The sequence below is a fragment of the Pteropus alecto genome, unplaced genomic scaffold, assembly GCF_000325575.1.
Source record: "Pteropus alecto unplaced genomic scaffold, ASM32557v1 scaffold170, whole genome shotgun sequence".
NCBI classification, from domain to species: Eukaryota; Metazoa; Chordata; class Mammalia; order Chiroptera; family Pteropodidae; genus Pteropus; species Pteropus alecto.
The window spans coordinates 2,461,727-2,482,513 of record NW_006429634.1 but is presented as its reverse complement, the minus strand read 5'-3'; the positions used below and the strand labels follow the sequence as shown (position 1 = coordinate 2,482,513).

Genomic DNA, 20,787 nt, shown 5'->3' with positions numbered 1-20,787 from the left:
TTTCTGGGTCAGGTTGTGGATTTCTTTTTTAATTATAGAAGTAAGAGAGCCAACTATGGAGAAGCATTGTAAAAAAAAGAGTAAGTGTCTTCTCCCAGTTGTAATGGGCTGATGTTTACCCCCACAGACCTCATTTTGTGCATGCATGTATGTGTCCCTATAAATGTAATTTTTATGTCATTGGGTCACACTTCTGCCTAGTTCTTTGCAGCCCTGTGGGGCTCATCCTGTTCATTCATTACCCCTTAGAGGTAAATACTTGCGGGTTTCTCTCTGCATATACAAGCAAGTGCCATTATATAGATTCATTATCTCCCCTTTCTTTACACAAAATGTACATCCTGTACATTGTTTTCGTACCTTGCTTTTTTTCTTTCATAACAATCTACCCTGGGGCTCTTTTCATATCAAGTACATACAGATGTGTTGCATTCTTTCCAACAGCTGCATAGTATTCCATTACAGGCATGTCCCGCAGTGTTACGAAATAGCACCCCCATTACTTTCTTTCTTCATTCCACTCACCACCTGATGTATTTTAGGTATTTATTTTCTGTCCACACCCTCAACTAAAATATCAAGTTCCAGAAAGGCAAGAATTTGGTTTAACTTATTGCTGAATTTCCATCGACTAGAAAAGTGTGGGGAACATGCATTCAAGCATTATCTTTCCTTAGTAATATAATTTATTTTTCTTAGAAACCCTCTCTCATTGAGAACTGGAGGTCTTAGAGGAAGGGGCTTTTTCAAGATCACACAGGTAGAGAGGCTGGGACTTAAACTTGCCTGCTGAGAGTGTTGGAGACCTTTGCGTATTCCTATGGTCTTATCAAATTAATTTTATCAGAGTTGAATTGGTGCCCATTTCACCACTGTAAGGGTATCTCCTCAGGGGTGTCAGCTTCTCCAGATGCCCAGGTCCTGGCCCAGGGCCCCACACACAGCCCAGAGAGCCAATTGTTTGCATTTAACATCTTGTTTTAGGACAAACACCTTTTCAGTTATTTAGGGAGAATGATTTGGTTTTGCCTGAAAGGCTTTGAAAATCCTGTGCAGTTTACATGTTGGGATTGCACAAAGCAGTTCAGGGTACCTGGGGCTTAAAGCAGAAATGGGCAAACTTTTTTTTGTAAAAAGCCAAGTAGTAAGTAAATATTGTCAGCTTTGTGGGCCATATGGTAGCCCACTCGGCTCTGCCATTGTAGCCATAAACAATATACAAAGAAATAAGTGTGGCTATGTTCTAGTCAAACTTTATTAAGGCTCACTGAAATGTGAATTTAATATAATTTTCATATATCATAAAATATTAGTCTTTTTTTCCCCAACCACTTAAGAAAATATAAAACCCATTCTTAATTAGTGAGCTGGATTTGGCCCATAGGCCATAGTTTGCCACTTTGGCTTAGAGCAAAATCAACCTAAATGGCCAGAAGGTTATTGAGCTTGGGGCTGTCCTGGCACAGACTGGGCCAGGCCAAGTTGCTGGTTGTTGCCTGAAGGGAATTTGACCTACATAGAAAGCACCAGGTAGAAACCTTGTTTCCTTCAGGGACCAGCACCCAGAAGCAGGGAGGAGGACATGAGCAGGAAGGGCACAGAGTTTGGCATCAGAGACCCCCAACTCAGAGTTTCACAGAAGCTAAGAGACTTGCCAGTATCCACTTTTCCTCTCTGAGCCTCCCATTTTTTCTTCTGTGAAGTAGGAGCAGTCTCACCCTCGAGGCTGTTCATGGTGGTTAAATCAGGATGCATACGCAGGTCCTGGCATGGCGCCTAGCACCTCAACATGGTGTTGCTGCTGGTGCTGATACATTCTGGCAGCTCCCTTCTCTTTTCTTTGCTTTAAAGATTGATGAGTCCCTTCTGCCTCCAGGACCACCATGGGGTGAAGGGGAGGCTTGGCTAGGCAGAAGTCCTGACATCACTGGGAGGCTAGAAGGAAATGGCTTCAAGGGGAATAAATGCCTGAGGTCCCCTGAAGGTCAGACATCTGAGCAATAACCCATTATTCATCTTTTTGAAAGAAAAGTTCAGTGTAGGAATCCAAAGAACTTCAGTCCCAGCCCTGGCTTTTGTTTGCTGAGTGTCCTGGGCCTCTTACCTCTGACCTTCAGCTCCCATCTATCACACAAGGGTGTTAAAGCAATTCGGCAATTTCTTGGTCTTCTTTCTTTTGTAATGCCCAGAATTTTGTTCAAATGAAATGTTAGAAAAGAAATGTACACAAAATAAATAAAAAGGGAGCTGACATGGATCTGGTAAGCCCCTGCCCCACCCCCTCTCCCTGCCCTCCTTAGAACTGGGGCCCAAGGAGTTACAGAGGTGGTGTCCCATGCTCCGCTGCACCTGGGGAAGCCATGTGGACAGCTGCAGGGAGGCAGGTGATAGGAGTGATTATACTTGCTCCAGGACCCTCCTCCCACAGGGAATGTCCTGCCTCCAAATGGCAGCAGCCACATGCTGTCTCTCTGCCAGTATTGACCTAGAGCCTGCTGAAGGCCAAGCCCAGGGCTGGAGTGCTGTGCCAAGGAAGGGCACATGCTGGTTCAGAAGGCTCCAGTGCCCGGCAAGTTATGTGACATGGCCATGGCCATCAACATCCCTGTGTGTGGGAGGAGAGGTCCTGGGAGCTGATACCTCATTGTTGGCTTCTTGAGACAGGAAGAGCTCTCAGTGGGACTCTGGGCCCCCAGAATTGGTATAGAGGTGACAAGGGGTGAGGGGTATGAGATCCTTCTTTGTGCTGGACTCTGAGCCTGGGCCTTTGCTAAACTGAAGGGCCTGTGTGGCAGTCCTAGGAAAGTCAGGGTTTAAACTCAGGTCAGTGGTCTTTCCTTTGCAGCCTAGTGAGTTGGCATGAGAGGTTATTGTTAGCCTGTTTCCACCTCTCAGAGCTAATGTCCCAGTACTCTTCAGGGCTTTGATAAATGGACAAGTTAAAGTATGTTAGGATGAACGCCATCCTGGCAGAACAAATATACAGAGCTAATTTTGCCCAAAAGCTAAATTCAGAGGTGGCAAGTCTTCTTTTACGAAGGTTCTATGCTGTGTCCCACCCTGGACACTCCAGGTCCCATGCCTAAGGCATTCCCAGTCTGGTGGGTGAACAGTAGGTGGGTATTCCCAGCAACCTGGAGCAAAAGCTGGAGGTGGCGGAGGGCACAGCAAAGGCAAAGGCCTGGAAGAGTGTGGTTGCTCTAGAAGATAGCCCTATCCCCAGAGGGTGGGGACAGGAGGCTGGGAGGGTCACAGGTTCTGGGCTCTACATTGCTCCTCCACCCCTAAAAAAAGGCTTTATAAGAAAACCACAAGCTGTGGGGCTTGTACCCCTTGTCTAAGGCATCAGCTTGGCACCAAAATAAATACATGTTGAATGAATGGACTTTATTACCGTGTTTCAGTTCTAGCCACAGGGCTGGTGGGGGCAGGTGGTACCATGGTGGCCTAATCGAGGGTGGCTTCCCATCCTTCCCTGATTCAGCAAACATTTGTCAAGTGAACGCTGCCAGCTCCATGATGGGCACTGATACAGACCTTGACATAGAATGACATAGAAACCTGTAGTGAAGAAACTCTTATCCCCATTCTATGTGAGGAAACCAAGGCCCAGAGCCAGGGCCACCATGTATCCCAACTCCAAAGTGAAAGCAAGCACCTCACCGCCCTTCAGCCTTGTCTTCTGACACCAAGTTCAGCAGTGATCAAGCTGGGTTTGGTGAGTGCAGTGGGGGCGGGCGATGGGAGCGTAGATGTGTGACTGGTCTCAACGCTGTGTGCCTGCCAAAGAGCAGGGGCCACACTGCATCCAGTGTCGAACCACACTGAGCGCCACCACCCCCTTTTAGTCTGGCCACATGAGGCCCCTTTTCTTCCCCCTGGACGCACTATTCTGTCTACCCGGATCGCGGTCTTGCCACCGCTTCCCCATTTGGCAGACTCCCTGCGTGTCCCTCACGGCCCAACTCCAGTGTCACCTCCTGAGAACCCATCTTTGATTGTCTGTCCCCAGGCAAAATTACAATTCTCTCCGTCCAGGACTCCCCCAGTGCCTTCTTTTACGCACTGATTGAAGCTCAGACCACACTAGCCTCCCCACTGGTCCAGAAGCCTCTTCTTTGATGTAAAGACTGGGGCCTGTTTCATCCAGGGCCTGAGCATGGGTCACTGAGCACTTTAGTAGGTCCTAATGCAGCAGCCCGCCTGGTGGATGTGGATATAACCCAGGATGTGGGTAGGCAGGTTTTTAAAACAGAGTTTGACCTTCACCTGCCAAATGGCAAAGTCCAGCAGAAGGGGATATCCTTGGCCCCCACCACCAGAGGCTACAGCTGCTCAGTAGGGCCCCAGGGATGACTTCAGAGGCCAAGAGACCCCTGGAACATAAGAACCAGACATAGGGCCTGTAATAATACTGCTCCTTCTCACAGAGGCCCTACTGTAGCATCATTTATTCATGCACTACCAGCATGATTTTTACCAGAGCCACATAGCATCTGTATTATTTCTCACTTAAATTTTTATTAAATTGCTTTGTTCTAAGTAATATGTAAAAATCATAAATTTTTTTTCTTTTGAATAGGCGATACATTCACATGGTTCAAAATTCAAAAATGTACAAAAGAGTATAAATGAAAAAATCTCCCTTCCACCCTGCCTTTGCCACCCAGATCCGCCAAGGTGTAACATTACCTTTCTTGTATGCTCTTTTAAATAAAGAGATATGTATAGTCTCTCTTCGTCAGCCTTTTTTTTTTTAAATCTATTTTACACAAAAGATAGCATACAACACATACATGCTTTTTTCACTTAATATATCTTGGTGGATGTCCAAAATCAATACCTAAGAACTTTCTTTTTTATGTATTCCATTATAAGCTCTGCCACATTTTATTAATTCATCTGTTTACATTTCTAGTTTTATATTTTAATGTGTACTAGGAAAACATGTATCTTGCGTACCATTAGTGTCACACTCTGGATGACCCAATGGACAGCCCCAAGCTAATGCATGTGACTCACCAGGCAGAAAGCCCTCACATGGTGGGGTTGAGCCATCAACAGCAGCTGCTGAGCCCTCTGCTGATGCTCACTCAGTACCGTGCAACATCCTCTAACTTAATCCCAGTGGTCACTCTATGAAGTGCGCTTGGCTGGGGCCCACTGAGAGGAGGTCTGTCAAGTACTCACCACCCCCTCAGAACTGACAGCCCTGGATCTGAGGCTCCCTGGGTTGTTGAGAAAAGGGAGACTCTGCTGGGGGCGGGGTGGCAGAGGGGCTTGCTGTGGTGTGTGTGTGTGGCGGGTCGGGGTGGGGAGTGGTGTTTTTGAGCTGGGCTGTGAAGGACAGGATTTAAAGGGAGTGCAGCCCTCCATGAAGACAACTCTGACATCTAGGATGAATGTCCATATGTGGCCAGGAAGGTACCAGGTGGGCTGGTGAGAAAGACGGACCCAGCACTCACCTAACAAAGAAGAGACCCTGAACATGTGCACTCACGTTAGCTGAAGCAGCCTTCTACTCTCTCAGCCTCTGACGTGAAGACCTTGGCTTTCTCAATCATTGGCCTGGTGGCTTCTAGAGAAAGAAAAGGCAATACTAGGAACATGTCTGAGTGACAGCTAAGCCCAGTGCTATCTGTGAGAATCTTGAAGTCAGGGCTGCTTCTGGGTTCTGTGGGGAAACCGAGGCCCATAGCAAGGCTATGACTGAGCTGAGAGTCTCTGCTCCACAAGTGTAGCTCAGGATTGTGTGCTTCTCAACCCTCCCCTCTAGTACCCAGCCTAGTGTGGTGTACACAGTTGTTCTTTGGTGTGCCCCCCTCCCTATCTCCATTCTGTCACAACCAGTTAAGGGACTGCCTAACGTCACATTTTGTGGGTTCTTCATTTTAAAAGAAACGAAAAGAGTTCTCTCCCTTTCTCTAGCAAGGTACCTGCCTGCTGCCTTCAGGCCCTTGGCTTCTGGGGACGGAAACCTACCACCCTTTTTCTCCCCTAGCCCTTTGACCATTGGAAATGCCTTGACCCCACACTCCTACTTGCCTTGCGTCACGTACTTTTCCAAAGCACATTCCTGGCTGGTATGTCATTTGTGTGTAAATAACCTGGGAGGCTCATGGTCTGGGGATGGTTGCCGTGAGGGACACTGGGTGGGGAATCAGGACCCCTGAGCTCTAGCCTGGCCCTAAGTGAGCTGGAGCTCTTCTCTGCCTTGTCTCTGTCTCTTGGGGCTCAGTTTCCCCACCCTGTGAAGGAAGGGGAAGGGAGGGCAGGAGCACATCTCCAATACTAATACTTGTGAAACTATTCCCATTTTGCAGACAAGCAAACAGAGGGTCGAGAATTCACAGAGCAAGTAGGCAGGTGGGCTGGATTCAGAAACCACCACCTTTGGGTCCAAATCCAGGGTGCTTACCCCCTTCTATGTTGCTTCTCACATGTAATTTGGCATGAGGCATTGCCTGAGGCATTGGTTCTTGGGCCTCCCAATCAGAGTCTGGAGCCACATGGACCCCAGGCATGGCTCCACCAGTGGAACGAGACCCCAGAGAATGCCAAGGCCCGTCCTTCTCCAGCCAAGACCTGGCTGCAGAGAGAGAAAAGATGTTAATTCCCACCTCTCCCCAGGAATGGATCTGGCCAACCCGGTGTCTAGAAGTCAGCAGGGCTGGTTTGGCCACCTGAGGACAGGAAGTGGCCAAGTTTCCTGGGAGAAAGGCTGGTGTGGTGCCAGGAGTCAGGCAAGATATCTGAACCAGGGAACCTGCCAGCCTAGGCCCTGCCCTGTAGTAACCTGGGCCCAGACCTGCCTGTAACAGTGTGGTTTTTCTCTCTGCAGAAGCTGACAGGCCGCCTCATGATGGCCGTGGGAGGGGCAGTGCTTGGCTCCCTGCAGTTTGGCTACAACACTGGAGTTATCAATGCCCCGCAGAAGGTGAGTGCTGCGCCTTCCTTGGCTTATCGACACCAGCCTTTTCTGCTCTGCACCACATACCCTCACACACTCTGCCTCTCAGGTGTCAGTCGTATACATCAACTCACCATCTACCTCACCAGCCAATTTTCTGGCCCTGAACAGGTCAGAGACTCTTGGCTTTGGCCTTGAAACCTTGGAGCTGCAGATTTCAAGAAGCTCAGGGCCCATAGAAATAGGGAGTCTTAATAGGTCATCTTGAACAACCTCCCATGCAACACAGACATATAATAATCAAAGCAATCTCTGGTATAATGATGCTGCACTTATGTGGCACCCTGGGGCTACAGTGGTGCTTATCTCTCTTGCTGCCCACCAGGGCTAGAAGGCAGACAGGCAGCGTTCACCACACCTGGAGAGAGTGGCCAGAGAGAAGAAACCTGTCTGACTGGTATCGAACACCAGTCTGCCTTGGAGCCTCCCCGGCCAGGTGGTCCCCAAGCCTGTGCCCACACCCGTCCACATGCAGCACACTCCCTTTTAAGGCATCCTGTTCTGGGTTGAAACTGTCTCCTTTCCCTGGAGGCCCTGTGCTGTGCCAGTCAAAACAAAAATGGCATCTCGCCCTAGGGAACTGCAGGGGGTGAAGGTCTGTGTTTACTTCCTTCTCCTCAGGGTGCATCTCAGATCTGTCCTCACTTGTTCACTTGAATATCAGGACTGGGAGGCTCCTGCCCAGCCCTCTTGCTTTAAGGAGGAAAGAAGAGGAAAGGGGACAGGAAAGGAAACTGTAGTGAGTCTCTTCTCTACACCAGGCCTTTTGCATGTGTTCCTGAGGTTGGGCGGTGATTTCCATTTTATAGACCTGAAAACTGAGGCCCTGAGCAGGTGAAGTCAGCTGAAATGACCAGAGTTCAAGGTCATATGGCTAGTAAATGGTGGAGTCAGAAGTCAAACTCTTGTTTACCTAACTGCTTAATGACCAAATTCCTGTCAGTTTAAAACTCCTGGGAAGGACGCAATGAGAGTGGACAGTCCTCCTATCAAGACCATATTCATTGTCCAGATGGGTAGGACTAAAATGTGAGCATAGCTGGCTCCTGAGGCTCGGAGCCCGTTCGGGAGAATTAGGTCGTGTTGAGAGAGCTGGGCCTCCTCCAAATAGGCGGAGGGTGGCTGTTGGGGCTACGCCTGATGCTGGGGAACAGGTCACCAGGAAGGCCTGGCCTGCTGAGTCATACTCAGCTGTAGCGGACGTGTCAGGACTTTTCCAAGCTCGTCTGAAATGGTGACCATAGGCCCATGCTTGGAACAGCCCCAAGTCCTGCCCTGCTAAGTGTGCCGGACAGCTCTTGCCAAAGTATGTCTCAGAACTGGCTCCCTTTGGGGGTTTTTACAGATGGAAAGGGAGGTTGAGTGCACGTTAGGGTTCCCTAGACACTCCTAGATTTTGTTCCAGTTGGTCTGGACTGCTGTTTGAGTATCAAAATTTTAAAGCTCCCCTACTTATTCTAACGTGCGGCCAAAGTTGAGAACTACTGGATTAAGTGATGTTCTGACTGCGATCACATAGTGAGTTACTGACAGATATAGGACTCTAAGATCAGGATAGAGGAGGTATTTTTCAGGAACAGAACAGAGTGGGGGTGAGCAGAGGGCCTGCAAAGAGGGGAATAAAATGCCCAGAGGAGAGAAAGTCTGGTGTGTGACTTGGGTGACTTGGAGTAGAGAGAAGGTTGGGGAGGCCCACGAGGTAAGCCAGAGCCTGACCAAGGGCCTTGTTGGGTAGGTTTCCTCTGCAAAATATCCAGCCACCTGCGTGGCATGGGACAATCAGAATGGGCATGTGGGCACCACCGCGTAGGTCGAGCTAGGCAATATGGACTTCAGAATGAGGACAATGAGGACCCATTAAAGAGGACAGATACGATCAGATTTGCATTTTAGGGAAATGATTCAGGCATCTGGTGTCGTAGGATGGATCTGAGAATGTGAGACTAGAGACCGGGAAACCGGTGAGAAGGCTGCTATGGTGGTAGAAACACAAACACTGAGTAGGGAGGATGGGCAGGATTTGGTCATCAGTTCATTATGAGGACAAGAGAGTAGGGTTTTTTAAATGGCTTCTAGGTTTCTGGCTTGGGCAATGTGAGATCTGGAGGGGGAGCAGGTATCGGAGGAGCTGCCGATAGGACCCTGTGGGACGTGCGAGAATTGAGGTTTGATGTGACACAGCCTGAGGTGTACAGGAAGCACTTGGATGTGGGTTCTGTTTCTTAGGCCGATAGTCAGCTGGAGAAAAGTTTGAGAGTTGGTCACGGCTATCCAAATAGGAGGAGAAGAAGACGGTCGAGAGAGAGGGTGTGGAATAGGGTCAAGCCCCAGAGCACATCCCCATTGATAGGAGGATCTGAGGCAGGAGGAGAGCTGGTACCTCTAAGCCAGGAGACGAGAACCTCACAAGACGGAAGAAGGGAAGCACCCGAGGGCAAGAGTGTTTGTTCAAGGTGTGCTGAGAGTGGTGCCTGGCCATCGTAAAAGGCACTCGTAAATGGTGGGTGGAAGAAAGAAGTGAAGCGATGCTGTCAGGAGCCACAGAGGTTGACCTGTGAGATCAGCCCTATATTTCTGAACATGAAAAGGCCCAGGGGTGACCCCGTGGTGGCAAAGGCAGACTACTGGGAGTCATGTGTAGAAACCTCCCTACAATGAGTTGAAAAGGAAGAGGAAGTCAGAAAGAGCAGAGATACTCCGTCCAAGAGACTTGGTGTATAAGGGAGAAACAAAGAATGGTAGCTAGAAGGACTATCTGGCTACGATTTTTTTTTTTCTTTTTAATATGAAGACTTCATTTTAAACATGTCATAAGGAATCAGCAGAGGAGGAGAGGGTGAAGCAGGGGAGGGGAGCAGTTTCTCCAGGAGGTGGAGGCTGCATCTGGCTGGAGAGACTAAGGTTCTTCTGAGGCTGCAGATGCAGACAGATCCATAGTGCCGACTGCTCTTGCCCGTTTAAAGAACTTCTCTTAGGAAACTGTGTGGGGCTGACCGGTTGGCCTGCTTTCTTGAGGAGGCTTTGCCCCACTGATGGTGAGGATGCCAGCACTGCTCTTAATCGCCAGGAGAGCCAGAAGCTTGGTCTTCTCCATAAAACAGGCCCCAAAGGGCTTCCTCTTGGAAGTGGTTAATTAATCATGTTATCTTAAATGTTTACAAAGTAGTTCTCCATAAATTTTCTCCTCACAGCAGCTTCACAAGGTAGATGAAGGAAGAAACCAAGGCTGGGTCAGGTCACCTGGACAGTGAGAGGCTGAACTGAGGTGCACACCAGGCCTCACACCTCCTTTACCACCCTTCCCCTGCCTCACATCGTGTGAGTGATGACAGCATCCCTGTGACTCCTCCCTGCCAGGCCTTCTGTCTCCCTGGGGGAGGAGAGAGAAGGCGGAGAAGGAAGGAGGCAGGAGGTGGAGGTGGAGGTAGAGGAGGAAAGGCCAGCCAGATAAATGAACAAGGGCATCCTGACCACCGTACTTGGGGTCTCCCCTCTAATCAGAAACAGGTGAAAGGTGGGGACGACTGTGGAGGAATGGTGGGGCAGCTGCCAGGGTGTCGAGAAGGCCAGGTAGGCAGCACGGAGGGCCCAGCGGAGCTTGTGAACAGCATTGATAGGCGTATTTGTGGGCACCTGTCCAAAGCTCACTTCGGAAACCAGCCTCTGAGGACCAAAGCCAGAGATCTGAGTGGCCAGAATTGATAGCACACACAGTGAAATCTAGCGGCGTTTCCTGGGGCATGCACTCAGGCACTCCATCTGTTTACTCTTGCACTTTATAAACGCTTCTCACAGCCTGGCCATAGTTCTTCCAACCAGGAGCAAATTAGAAGTGATAAATTTCACATGGAAGAGGGGAGAAAACGACACAGGAGGAAAAGAATGGCTCAGAGCCAACTGGGCACAGCGATTTAGTTCTGCCAACACTTTCATTTAACAAGGACTGTGCCAGGTAGTGTCCTAAACAGTGGGGAGGGACAAAGCTGTGAGTACAACAGGCACATCCTGGTCCTCTGCCGGCTGCCTAACACATGGTCTGAGCTGGGCCCTGTCCCCGCCTTCCAAAGACTCAACCACCCAGAGGGATAGGGAGACCCCTTGGAAAAGCCAGAGTATAATTAATGAAGGGCTTCAAGGTACTAGGGGAGCAAAGAGGAAGGAATGACTGATGCTGGGTGGGGGTGATGGGAGAGACAAGAAGGGTTTTAAGAAGTCGGCAGCTGCTCTAACCTTGAAGGGTGAGTCAGCCCTACGGGGAAGGAGGCAGGTGTCCAGGCAATGGGGTCCGCTTGTGCAGAGATGTGGTGGCTTGAAGGAGCCACTGACAGAATTGCTAACTGCAGGCGCTGAACACACCGACTGCCCGTGTCTGTTTAGAAGAACTTCTCTTAGGAAACTGTGTGGGTCTGACCGGTTCGCCTGCTTTCCAAGGAGGCTTTGCCCCACTAATAGTAAGGATGCCAGCACTGCTCTTAATTACCAGAAGCTTGGTATCCTCCATAAAACAGGCCCCAAAGGACTTCCTCCTGGAAGTGGTTAATTAATCATAATATCATCTTAAATGTTTACAAAGTAGTTCTCCATAAATTATCTCCTCACAGCAGAAGGTAGATGGAGCTGAGGTTATGAAGGAAGAAACCAAGGCTGGGTCAGGTCACCTGGACAGTGAGAGGCTGAACTGAGGTGCACACCAGGCCTCACACCTCCTTGACCACCCTTCCCCTGCCCCACATCATGTGAGTGATGACAGCATCCCTGTGACTCCTCCCTGCCAGGCCTTCTGTCTCCCTGGGGAAGGAGGGAGAAGGCGGAGAAGGGAGGAGGCGAGACCAGCCAGAGAGCAAATAAATGAACAAGGGCATCCTGATCACCATACTGGAGAGAACCGCCTCTCCCCTCCACATGTGACTGAGTTGCCAGCTAAAGGCCATTTAGAAACCATGAGTTCCTGGCCAAGCGACAGTGTCAGGCATGTCTGAGAATGAGGCATCCTCAGAAAGCAGACGGTTGAGGCTGGAAGGGGCCTGATGGTCCGCTGGCTCACCTTCCTTGTGTGACAAAGGAGGAACCTGATCTGGAGAGCCAGCGAGATCTGCCTCACCTAGGATGACCTACCTGGTGAGTGAAAGTACTGGAGACAAGATTTGCCTCCCTGCCCAAGCCCTCTGCCCCCTGCTACTCAGCTAACCCAGGCGGCCTCTCCATATCTCTGACTCTCCTCTCCTATTCTCCCCTCTTCCCTAATATAAACCCAAACCCTTACAGCTTACTGTGTGTCAGACCTTAGAAATCCTAATTCAGTTGTTCCTTATAATAACCCCATTAGGTAGGTACTATAATTCCTGATTTATAAGAAACTGGGGCACAGAGATGTTAAGCAGTTAAACCAAAGACGCAGAGCTAGTAAGTGGCAGATCTGGGATTTGAATCCAGGGAGTCTGGCTCCAGTCTGCATGCTTGACCACTGTAGAAGCACTGGCAGTTACACTACAGTCAGATGAGCACCAAAATCCCCTTTCACACACTACAACTGCTACCCATCTGGCCCCTCCTACTCTGACTTCCAAGCTGAGTCAAGCTCAGTCATGTACAAATATCTCAACAGTTTCCCACACACAGTTGCACAATCTCTTACACCATTACACCCTGTCAGAGCGACATCATCCCTTAAGCTCCTCAGATTCATGGCTTACTTATTAATTAGTGACAACTCTTTCTAGCCCCAGCCTGTGCATGGCCGCAGCGACACAGATGAATCGGACCATCCCCATGTTGAAATTTAGTCAAGAGGGAGCACATAGTACCTTGTAGTGAGCCTCTCAGGACACTGATGGAAATGTGGACAGGCCAGTGGGAACAGAGGAGGAGTCGGGGAAGGTACCTGGCCCCGAGAGCAGGGTTTTCTCAACACTATTGACGTTTTGGGCCAGATAGTTCTCCAGTGTTGAGGGGGCTGCCCCATGCCTTGTAGGATGTCTAGCAGCATCCCTGGCCTCTGCCTGCTAGATGCCAGTAGTGCCCCACCAGTGTGACAACCAGAAATGTCTCCGGACATTGCCAGATGTTCTCTGGGGGGGCCACATCGTTCCTATTTGGGAACCACTGCAATAGAGGAGAAAGGGTGGCTGTCAGGAAGGCTTTCCAGAGGAATGTTCGTGTATTTTCTGAAGGTCGCCAGGGAGGAGGCAAAGAAGCAGCACAAAGGAAAATGCAGAAGTGTAAGGTGCCCAGGCAGCATAGGGGTGTCGTGTGGGTGGAGGCACCTTCATCCTGAGGGTGGTGGAGAGCCAAGAAAAGGCTGTAAGCTGGGGCGGCCACAGGGAGATGAAGATCTTTCTGTCTGTAGGAGAGAACCTGAAGGCCAGGAACCAGTGAGGAAGACAGAACTAAGGCCTGACCTGAGTTTGGAGAGAAGCCAGTCAGGGCTCTTCCTGAGAAGCAGCCTGTGTGGTCCAATTGTCTGCTGTGGGATTGGGGCCCAGCTTCTAGCTCTAACAGCTGCCTGGGCCCCAGGCCCCCCGGTGAGAGGCCCCAGGGGATCCAGCAGGCAGGGTTATCTGTCAAGCCCCACCTGTAGCATCTGATTCTGAACTACCAGCTGACCCTGGGGTGTGGCTGAGAGCTGCTATGGAGATATAAGCTCTGGGAGGAGGATAGGGGGCAGCCCCAATAGTAAGGGGAGGAGAAGGCGGGGGAACAGGAAATAGGAGTCAAGGTCAGGCTAAGGGACTAAACTGGACAAGCTGGCCCTTTCCTCCTTCAAAGTAGAGCTCAAAGCTTGGCTGGCTGTTTAACCCCTTCATCCCCACAGTACTATCTACGAGAGAACTGAGAGGGTTAAGAGGGAGCTCTGATTCTCTCTCAAGATGGTCTAGAAGACCCAGGCCTCCTGGGCTAGAGGGATATCTACAGGGAAGGATGGTGAGACCAGCCAGAGGTTCTCTTGGCAGCAATCTAGATTTCTAAATCAAAGGTTGACAGGAAGGCTAAATCCAGCCAGCAGCCTATTTTTGTATGGCCCATGAGCTAAGAATGTATTTTATTTACATTTTTTAAGGGTTGGAGGAGAAAAGGAAGAAAATAAGCAACAGAGGCCATGTGTGGTCAGTCTGCAGACCTCATGTTTTCTATTTAGCCTTTTACATAAAATGTTTACCAATCCCTGCTCTAAACTGACTTGTATGCTCCCCACTCACAGGGAACTCACTACCTATAAAGCAGCTTAATCTCATCTTCTGAAGCCTAGAAAGCTGTTCTCTCCCCTGGGCTGAAAGTGTATGCCTTGGGGCTCTGCAGACCTCCTGCATCCCATTGCTTGAGCAGCCAAGCAGAGTCTAAGGATGGAGCTTTCCTTCAAGTTCTTTCCTATGGTAAAAATTCCTTAGGTTAATGCTTTGTCTCCTAGCAGTTTGAAAATGGAAAACCCTGTCCTTAACGCTCCTCGGAAAGTGGCAGTTCTGTCCTTGAGAGAACAATGGTGATGGCTTATTCTGTATGCTGGGCAGCGAGTGTGCTTCGTGTCATGCCAGGGTCTCACTTCAGACACTACCTGGACATGGGAAGTCAGAACTTCCTCTGTAGACAGGGAGACATGTGGACCTTTATCCGTAGTTGCCTGGGCGTAGGAGGTGAGTGATTCCCAAGGAGTCAGACATGATGCAAGCCTCCCTCCCCCACACCCAGGAGAACTGCTGGGATGAGGAACAGCTTTTTGCTGGAAATCATTCAGTCCAAGGGATCTCGGCTGCCCAGAGCTGAACTGCTTCTCCATGCTGACCCCTACAGTGTCAACAAGTGGGCCACTACCCTCTAGTTCAATGAGGGGACAACTGAACAGATTTCTAGTAGCCCCTCAACTCCTGACAATCCCCCCTCAAACTGACAGGACCCTCCCTTTCTCCCCAGAATGTATGTATTCCCACAAACCCTTGTGAATGTCAGGAATGGGCTGGGAAGGGAGCAGAGACACAGAGGGGCGGCTGAGCCTATGCATTTGATGAGCAGGGCTCTGACTGCCATGTTGAGGAGTAATTAATTGTGGGAAGTGGAATCTGGCTTCAGGGGATGGGAAGAGCGAGGATGGGAGCAGAATTCAGGTGAGATCCAGGGCAAGTGCTCCATGGACGAAGAGTAGGACAAATCAGGAGGCAGAAACAATCGGACCTGGTGACTGATTAGATTGAGGGTGTGGCAGAATCAAGGGTGTCTCCCAGGCTTGTGAGGAGCATGTGAGGTAGGAGTGTTCAGAAGAGGCACTGCGCCCGACCTCGCCCCTCAAATGTGAGCCAGGCCGAGGAGGTTGCCAGTAACCTCGTTGTGGAGATTGAGTCTGTGAGATTCTGTTAGAGGAGTAGTAAGTAGGCTCTTTTTCCCTTAGGGGCATCCAGCCACTGCTAGGGTGGATGCTAAGGGTACCCTGTAACTAGGTGGAAGTGGTGATCCCACAACCTCTCACCGTGTGGAGTTTTTCTGATTCTCCAGGGATCCCCCTGCCTTTCCTGAGCCAAAGGTCAACTTTGAGCCCCACATGCAGCATGGACCCCCCAGGGGCAAGGGGACACAGGAGCGGGAATGGAAAATTGGGCATAGCTTCTTCCCAGAAATCTCAAGCATCAGATCAAAAGGCAGGAATCCACAGCACAGCGTCAGCTCGGCCAAGAAGTGCTGCTGGGTGGAGAGGGTGATTAGTAGAGAAGATGAGCCTTGGGCCAAGGTAAAAGGAATTGGCTGCTCACCCTTTCTCAACCCCATACAGTGGTCTGAGTAGCAGAGGGGCTCATGAGCCATAGAGGAGCCAGCCCTGGACAAGGTTTGGTCTCCCTGATTTGTTACCACAAGCAGGAGACTTAACTGGGGGGCTCTGGTAACACCTCACTTACACATGGTCCTCACAGTTTCTAGCCAGTCCCAAGAAGAGGTTTAAAGACCTGAACTGCCAAAACCGAAACCTCAGCCTACATCCTTAAGCTCATTTAGGTAGTAAGCCCTTTACTCAGCAGTTACCTATTGACTCTTTCTTTGCACACAATTCAAACAAGTTCTATTAGCTGACTTCTTGGCAAAAAAAAAAAAAAAAGATATATAGTGTTCTATGGACAAGCATCTGAACCACAGGAAGACTATGAGAACTGCAGAATGCAAAAATTAAAAGCCATCTTGGCAAACACTTCTCCTTGCCCCTCTAGAGAGCCTCACGGACATCGCAGTGCCCTGGAGCCCTGCTTATAGGTCCGGTTGCTAAGGGCAGCAAAGTGAGAGTGACAGGAGGGGGCCTCAAAAGGGTGAGCGGCATTTATCTGGACAGTTCCGTTATCCAGGACAGCTTGTTCTCCTCAGACCCTGATAAATGGAGCATCACTATCCCCAAGCAGTCCTCCCCTGGGAATGGTTTTGTCCCTTGAAGAGCACAATGTGTGTTGTGTTGTGTTGTTGAAAGCTACCTTCTCTCTGCCCCCAGCAGAAGCAGGGGTTTCCAGAAGGAGAGCCTAAGGCCCTTTCTTCATTAACTCTACCCTTCACTCACCAGGTGTCCCTGGCACCAGCTCTGGGACAGGCCCTGATATGAATCCACTGAGGTCCCTGTCCACAGGGAGGAAAGAATCCTGGGATCCTTTGAGCTGGATCTCAAAAGGTTTCAGCATGGTAAAGCAGGGTGGGCCCTCCAGGCAGAGTAACCATGGAGGCTGGGGAAATGGTCTGGAGGGCAAAGATAGAGATGTTGGTAGGTAGGCGGGAGGTTGGACTGCTATCTGGCAGGAGCCTTGATTTTGAATTATGGGATATAGGCTTGGTTCGACTTTGTCAGTGGTCTGCACTGCTTTTGGGTCAGTATGGGAATGTGGTAGGGTCCCTGGGCTCAGTGATGGTGCCAGGTACCATGTAAGCACCATAAAGATGTTTCAGTAATTCCCCACAGCACTGCAAAGTAGATATTCCTAATGTTATCATTTGAGATGAAATCATTTGCCCTGGACCACACTGGAGAAAAGTGGTAGTGCTGGGATCTGAACTTGGTTATGTTCAGGTTCCTAACCCCCCTGCATTCTCTGGCTTCCCTAGGACAAACAAGTAGGTCATTAGGGCCGCCTCTCCTCTCCGCCCTCCTCCCCATCTCCACCTATCCTAACCCCCTAGAGCCCGGCCTCTGTCAGGTGTCTCCAGACCTAAGACAGATCATGGCAGCAGGGCAGGAAAAAGACAGTGGGCAAGGACCCACTGTAACTGTGGAGCCCGGCCCAGCATACTAAATGGGCATACCTGGGCCTAAGTTTCCCCTTTGGCAGTTGTGGCTATCCACACCTCCTTGTGCTAGAAGGAAGGCGCTTGGGAGGGTTAGGGAGAGCCAAGAGTGGTCCCGATGAAGGTTGTATAAGCAATGCATGCTGTTGTGTATACATGAACTTGCAGCATGATTATGGGGGAGGAGTGCTGGGATGGGTTGGGTTCCCATAGAATTGAGCTTGAGCTATAAGTGGGGAGGGGGAGGGAGGGGCACACAGGTTTGTGATTGGCTGAAGCCAGGAATGTTCAGATGATGTGAGCATGCGTGTGTAATGGTGTGTGTGCACAAGAAGCTGTTTCTCGGTACATTGGGCCTGTGCCCAGCTGCACACGTGGCTGGGTGGATCTGGCCAGTCTCGTGGCACTAGTATGTGTCTGCATTGCCTGAGAGTAGAGTGAGTGTGCTCAGGCAGAACCTGTACTGCCCGCCTGTCACATTCCTGGGATCCGGCCAGGCCCTCCCCTGGGTAGGGGCAGGGCTGCTGGGCAGGCTTGTGCTAGGACAGGTGGCTCCAGTTCCTAGAACTGCTTCCTCATCCTAGCCTTCCCTGTACCTTCCAGCTGGGCACCTGGGAGAGGGGAAGAGGTCAAAGATCCTTCAAGGTGGAACTTTCAGCCGAGCCACGAGGAGCTGGGCCTGGGGGACAGAGAGCGGCAGTATGAGTCTCATGAGCATGGCTTGTGTGCAAGTTGGTCACACTAGGCCCTGAGTACAGATTCAGTAAGCCTGCCCTGCCCTTCCTCTGAGGGCCTCCGGAATGGCAAAACCTGTCTGTCCAGCTGTATTTTCTTCCCAGCAGGGGGATTGGGGAGCGGGCTTGGGTGGCAGGAGCTGGGGCCTTAGGCCCCTTGAGAAAAGGGGCAAGTGGGAAGGAGCACTTTCTCTCTGAACCTCTCTGCTCTATGCCTGAACTTCCACCACTGGCCATTTGCCATTGTCCCCAGCAAGTCTTGTTGAGCATGCAAAACCACAGAGCACTGGAAACCATACCTAGGGGAAGTATGAGAGCTGGAGATGGAGCCTAGCCCTTGTTTCTCACCTGGGAAAACTAGCCCTGCAAAAGGGGACGGACTTGGCTTAAGAACATGCAGTGAATTTGGGGCCGGGCCAGGGGCTGGTCCCTCTGCAGCACGCTGTGGTAAAAGGGCCCTCTTTGAGGGGCGAGTACCAGGGAAAAAGAACAACTGGGTCCTGGCCTTGCCCACCACGCCAGGAAACAGGCTGTTTCTCCCCCTTCAGGTGATTGAGGAGTTCTACAACCAGACATGGATCCACCGCTATGCAGAGAGCATCTCACCCGCTACGCTCACCACACTCTGGTCCCTCTCCGTGGCCATCTTCTCTGTGGGAGGCATGATTGGCTCCTTCTCGGTGGGCCTTTTTGTTAACCGCTTTGGCCGGTGAGCAGATGGGTGCTGGCCCTGCCCAAGGAGTCCCAGAAGGGTGTGGAGGGTGGGGGAGGTTTCCCTGCCCTGTTCGAGGCTATTCCCTATGACCCAGTCCCTGGGGAGTCCGGGAGGGATCAAGGGACCCCCCTGACCTGTGACCCCACCCCCAGGCGGAACTCGATGCTGATGATAAACCTGCTGGCCTTCATGTCTGCTGTGCTCATGGGCTTCTCAAAACTGGGCAAGTCCTTTGAGATGCTGATCCTGGGCCGCTTCATCATCGGTGTGTACTGCGGCCTGACCACAGGCTTCGTGCCCATGTATGTCGGGGAGGTGTCCCCGACAGCCCTTAGAGGGGCGCTGGGCACCCTGCACCAACTGGGCATCGTCATCGGCATCCTCATTGCCCAGGTGAGTGGGGCAGGGGCTGCTCACCCATCACGGCTCCCACCGACAGCTTCAGGGGCTCTTGCGGATGTGTCCAGACAGCACCTGATTAGACCTTTCACCCAGCCTTCCACAACCTTGCAGAGAAGGGTAGCTTTATGGGACACAGTCTAGCACAGGTTCCAGAGAACACTCACAGTTCCCACATGGGCCTCCCTGATGAGACAGCAAGTCCAGATGACTTGACTGTTCTCATCCCAACCAATTAGACTTTCTCACCTGGGGATCCAACTGCAGGGAAGCCCACTGGTTGCTCACCATGCCAGGCTCTCTCATGCCTCCAGGCCTTTGTGCCTTTACTTACACTACCCTCTCTCCAGGAAGCTTTCCCTTTCTCATCCCTAAAAGCATCCTACAGAAGAGTAGCAGCCCCCAAACTCTGTCATTTGTCCTGTCTTCCCACTAATGCCAGGAGGTAGGACCTACTTTCTCCATATGACAAATGAGGGGTCTGAGGTTCGGAGAAGTTAAGCCTCAAGTTAGTGGCAGAGCCTCAGAACTGGAGCCCTTTCTCTAAAGCAGCAGCGGATACAAAGTTGGCAAAGGCCACTGAGCGAAGCGGGGCTGGGAGTGGTGGCCATGGTGTTCACAGCTGCTTCCTCTGTCCCTGCTTCCCTCAGGTGTTTGGCCTGGACTCTCTCATGGGAAACAAGGAGCTGTGGCCCCTGCTGCTGAGCATCATCTTCATCCCGGCCATGCTGCAGTGCATCCTGCTGCCCTTCTGCCCTGAGAGCCCCCGCTTCCTGCTCATCAACCGCAACGAGGAGAACCGGGCCAAGAGTGGTACGGGCAGGGCCCTGCTCTCCTCCCCACCCTCTATCCCTGGACTTCTTCCCACTCTGAGCTACCCCCACCTTCTCTCTTGTTCCCCCCGCAGTGCTGAAGAAGCTGAGAGGGACGGCGGATGTGACCCGAGACCTTCAGGAGATGAAGGAGGAGAGTCGTCAGATGATGCGGGAGAAGAAAGTCACCATCCTGGAGCTGTTCCGCTCGCCCGCCTACCGCCAGCCCATCCTCATCGCTGTGGTGTTGCAGCTGTCCCAGCAGCTGTCGGGCATCAATGCTGTGAGTGCCCCTCACCCACACTTCCTGTGCCTCCAGCCAAACCCTATAGTCAAGTGCGTGCTGTGAACAGAGCCTGAACTTAAGACAACAAACAAGCCCCTGACAAAAGAGCAGCTTTCATTTATAACTAAACCCATAAGGGCCCCGGTGTAGTGTCTCCTTCATTCTTTACTCAGTCTCCCCTACCCACCAGGACAGGCAGGGGAAGGGCCACAGTGCCAGTCAGGCCTCAACGATTTCTCTGTCCTGTAGGTTTTCTATTATTCCACAAGCATCTTTGAGAAGGCAGGGGTGCAACAGCCTGTGTATGCCACCATCGGTTCCGGGATCGTCAACACAGCCTTCACGGTCGTATCGGTGAGTCTCTGTGTCCTTGCCCGCCACCAGTCAGCAGCCAGGGTCCAGTTCAGGGCCTCAAGGCTTCATGACTGAATGGCAGCATTTACCAGGAGCCAGGCATGTGTCATGTGCTCCCTGAGTGCTATCTCATTTCATTCTCAACAACGTGTCAAGTTCATTATTCATATCAAACAGCTGATGACACTGATGCTCAGGGAAGTGTGATGGCTTGCCCAAGGTCACAGCCAGGATGCTCAGCTGTCTGGCTCTCTGAGGCCAGCTCTTCCCCACTGTAC

At 51.1% G+C, this 20,787-nt stretch overlaps 1 protein-coding gene across 1 annotated transcript in view; it reads left to right on the top strand.

Annotated features, from left to right (window-relative positions):
- Positions 1-20,787, top strand: part of SLC2A1 (solute carrier family 2 member 1) — a 29,241-nt gene that overhangs the window by 5,141 nt on the left and 3,313 nt on the right. The window contains exons 2-7 of the mRNA XM_006904006.3: positions 6,842-6,937; positions 18,492-18,652; positions 18,811-19,051; positions 19,708-19,870; positions 19,965-20,152; positions 20,405-20,509. Of these exons, the coding sequence (XP_006904068.1) occupies positions 6,842-6,937; positions 18,492-18,652; positions 18,811-19,051; positions 19,708-19,870; positions 19,965-20,152; positions 20,405-20,509 (954 nt within the window). The remainder of the gene's footprint in view (positions 1-6,841; positions 6,938-18,491; positions 18,653-18,810; positions 19,052-19,707; positions 19,871-19,964; positions 20,153-20,404; positions 20,510-20,787) is intronic.